Below are 3,923 nucleotides of genomic sequence, written 5' to 3'. Positions count from 1 at the left end.
CAATATTCCTCACCCCTGAGATCTTGCGCTTGCAGACGGACAAACACAAAGTCCTTCAGTGCCAGGGACACAAATGCAACATGGGGATGTTCTCAGCGTTTCTCTCCTGACAAATCCCAGCTGAACCCAACCCCAGCGCTGTTCCAGCTGCTGAACAGAACCAGCTCTGGCCCAGCTCACACCAGGACAGACTGATAAGAGATGATTGATCAAATGTCCCCAAAGTGTGAAGGGAAAAGAGGAAAATCCTTTGCTGCCAGAGGTAGTTTGTAAGAAAATAGCCACCAAGCCTTGGGGTTTCATCCCTCTGCATGCAGGGAGGATGTAGTTGCTGCCTGAAGGTCAGTGTTGAAGAGCCAAAAGCCAGACTAAGCCTCTTCTGCACATTGAAGTCCCATGAACATAACAGTGGCGTCCTGATAAGCATAAAAGCAAAGGCAAAAATTGCTTTTGAAGAGTGAAAATACAAGGAGGAAGTAAAAAAATAAATGGATGTTTTCCAGTGGTCGTCTTGGCTGGAATGGAGATAAAAGAAGAAACTCAGGAGGTCCTGGAGAAGAGGAGGCTGAGAGGAGATCTCCTGGGGGTCTAGAACTTCCTCCCAAGGGGCAGAGGAGGGGCAGGCGCTGATCTCTTCTCTCTGGCCACCAACGAATGCCAGGAGCAGAGGGAATGGCAGGAAGATGTGGCAGGGGAGGGTGAGGTTGGCCATGAGGAAAAGGTTCTTGAGGCACCCAGAGGGTGGTGGAGCACTGGAACAGGCTCCCCAGGGAGGTGCTGATGGCACCAAGCCTGACAAGATTCCAGCAGCATTTGGCCAAGGCCCTCAGGGACATGGTGTGAATGTTGGGATTGTCCTGTGCAGGGACAGGAGTTGGACTCCATCATCCTGGTGGGTCCCTTCCAACTCACAACGTTCAATGATTCTGTGGTTCTCTCATAAAAGCCTGGTTTGGGGCAGCTCATCCCTTGTAGGCACAGTCTGAGACCTTCCTGAGGCCGGACTGTCCCGTATCTTCCTGCGCATCTTCCCCAGGTGCGGTGCTGCCCCATGGGGACCCGTGGCTGCCCCTGTGTGACAGAGGTGTAGAGTTGGTGACGATGAGATCGGGGTGTTGAGTCTGGAGGTCGGAGGCATCTGTCTCTGTAACACCTTGATGTTTTTCTCTTGTTAGGAAAGCAGGTTGAGTGAGAAGAATAAGGGAGTCAAGAATGAAGAAGAAAAGGGAAAGGAAGCTCCTCCCAAAGACCTGGCCCAGAAAAAAGATACAAAAGTGGGGAAAGTCTCTAAAAAGGAAGAAAGTGTTCAGAAAACAGACCCCAAAGTTAAAGCTGAGGCTGAGACCAAGACCAAAGAGGAGAAGGCTATCAATGACAAAGTCAAGGCCATGGAGAAAAAGCTGCTGGGGAAGGACAAAAAGGAGGAAGAGAAGAGCTCCGTGTTAAAGAAGGATGCAAGGAAGGAGAAAAAGGAGGAGGAAAAGGGCTCAGCATTAAAAAAAGATGCAGGGAAGGATAAAAGGGAAGAAGAGAAGGACTCAGCGGCAAAGAAGGAGACAGGGAAGGACAAAAAAGAAGAAGAAAAGGGTTCTGTGCTGAAGAAGGGCCCAGGGAAGGAGAAAAAGGAGGAAGAGAAGAGTTCAGGGTTAAAGAAAGAGGCAGAAAAAGACCCAAAGGGAGAAGATAAGAAAGAAAAAGATAAAAAAGAAGAGGAAAAGAGTTCAGCTTTGAAAAAATCAAAGGCAGAGGAGAAGGAGAAATCCCAGCCGGAGGCAGAAAAGGCAGCGGAGGAGAAACAGGAGGCCAAGGTGGCAGCTGAGAGCAGCCCCTCCAAGCCCACCACCGGCAGCTCCCTGGATCAGGCCAAGGATGACGAAGCCTCCAGCATTTTTGATGAGCTCATCGAGAAGGTGAAGAACAACGACGCCGAGGTGACCGAAGTGAACGTGAACAACTCGGACTGCATCAACAACGAGACCCTCGTGCGCTTCACCGAGGCCCTGGAGTTCAACACCGTGGTCAAGGTGTTCGCCTTGGCCAACACCCGTGCCGACGACCACGTGGCCTTCGCCATCTCCATCATGCTCAAGTCCAACAAGGTGTTGACGAGCATCAACTTGGACTCCAACCACATCACAGGCAAAGGCATCCTGGCCATTTTCCGGGCGCTGCTGCAGAACAACACGCTGACGGAGCTGCGTTTCCACAACCAGCGGCACATCTGCGGGGGGAAGACGGAGATGGAGATCGCCAAGCTCCTGAAGGAGAACACCACCCTCCTGAAGCTGGGCTACCACTTTGAGCTGGCCGGACCACGCATGACAGTCACCAACCTGCTGAGCCGAAACATGGACAAACAGAGGCAGAAACGCCTCCAGGAGCAGAAACTGGCACAGGAACGTGGGGAGAAGAAAGATCTCCTGGAGGTGCCCAAGCCTGGAGCCCTGCCGAAGGGGTCCCCCAAGCCATCCCCGCAGCCATCCCCCAAGGCTTCCCCCAAAAGCTCTCCCAAGAAAGGTGGGGCACCCGCTGCACCACCCCCACCTCCTCCTCCGCTTGCCCCACCACCACTGATCGAGAACCTGAGGAACTCGCTCTCTCCGGCCACGCAGAGGAAGTTGGGAGACCGGGCGCTGCCGATGCAGGAGAAGAACTCTCGGGACCAGCTCCTGGCAGCCATCCGCTCCAGCAACCTCAAACAGCTCAAGAAGGCAAGTGCAGGGCCGTGGTGGGGTCCACCCACGGGGTTAGTCTGTGGGCTGAGATCTGAGGTCACGTCTGTTGTCACTGGGGTTGTGGAGAGGTGAGGGATGTCCTTCTCCAGTGCAGGGACATCCACGGTCCCAACCCCAATGTGGCAGGGACAATTCCACCCCTTTGCCAAGAACTCAGGGTGGGCAGATCCACCCTTGTGCCCCATCCCTTGGAGAGCAGGTGGGGTCAGCAGATCCATCCCTTGGCAGAGCATCCAACAGGAGAAGATCTATCCCTTGGTAGAGCCCCTAGGGTGGGCAGATCCACCTCATTCCAGGTTTGGCTCCAGGGTTCGGGGCACAAGGAAGAAGCCAACTTTAACCTACAGCCCCAGGGATGGAATCCAGGAGCTCCTCGTGCAGAAAAGGAGCGGAGCTTTGCCGCAGCCATGGTGACCCACCTGACCTGTGTGGACCAGTGTCCCTGCAGGCAAGACCACGCAGGCTCTTGGGGTGTCCAGGTGGCCCCAGGGTGCCCAGTTTAGGGTGTCCCATGCAGGTGAGTCCCCAAGGGTGGTAGCTCACCGAGCTCTTGCTGCCACATTGACATGGCTGAGCCCACAGCCCTGAGGGTGGGAGATAGTCCAGGGTGGCTGGAGAAGCTGTGTCCCCAGCACTGGTCCCAGTATGATACCTGGAAACATCCCACTGGCCCCATGTGGTTTGTGTCCCTGGCTGGGCTGCCCACGAGCTGGAGCATGAGGACAACCAGGAAAGAGATGTCCCTGGAGCACTGAGCATCCCTGGCAGCAGTGGAGAGAGGGGCCCAGCTCCACCATGATGGATCTACACATGGTCCCTGGGCTGTTCCTCCATCCCCTGTCCTTGCTCCCTGCTCCTCCCAGTAACCAGGTGTCATCTCCGGCAGGTGGAGGTACCGAAGCTGCTGCAGTAGGGAGCGGGACGGCTTTTCCCCCCGCAGCTCAGCGTGGTGGACCCCAGGACACTCGCCTTTCTCCTGACTGTTGCCATGACCAAGCCCTTTGGGACCCTGCAGTGACCGACGCCGAGGAGCAGCGATGTCCCTGGGGTGGGATGGATGGAGGAAGGGCCGGCCCAGGCCAGCACGCGGCGCGGGAGGAGGACGCTCTATTTATTGTTCTGATGGTTGTGAAGCCTTCAAGCTCTTTCTTTTGCCAGCACCGTGTCCCCCGGCTCTGCCCGGCCACC

General features: G+C 55.6%; 1 protein-coding gene across 1 annotated transcript; it reads left to right on the top strand.

Moving 5' to 3' along the window:
- Positions 1 to 1,175: 1,175 nt before the first annotated feature.
- Positions 1,176 to 3,648, top strand: LMOD1 (leiomodin 1; the record flags this gene model as incomplete). Its single annotated transcript, XM_010163342.1, has 2 exons — positions 1,176 to 2,711; positions 3,622 to 3,648. Coding segments are annotated over 2 exons (1,563 nt in total), but the record flags the coding sequence as incomplete, so codon positions are not given.
- Positions 3,649 to 3,923: the final 275 nt, after the last annotated feature.

This window comes from Antrostomus carolinensis, unplaced genomic scaffold (genome assembly GCF_000700745.2).
Source record: "Antrostomus carolinensis isolate BGI_N321 unplaced genomic scaffold, ASM70074v2 scaffold47242, whole genome shotgun sequence".
Lineage (NCBI taxonomy): Eukaryota > Metazoa > Chordata > Aves > Caprimulgiformes > Caprimulgidae > Antrostomus > Antrostomus carolinensis.
Note: the sequence above shows the minus strand (reverse complement) of the source record. Positions and strands in the feature narration are given on the sequence as shown.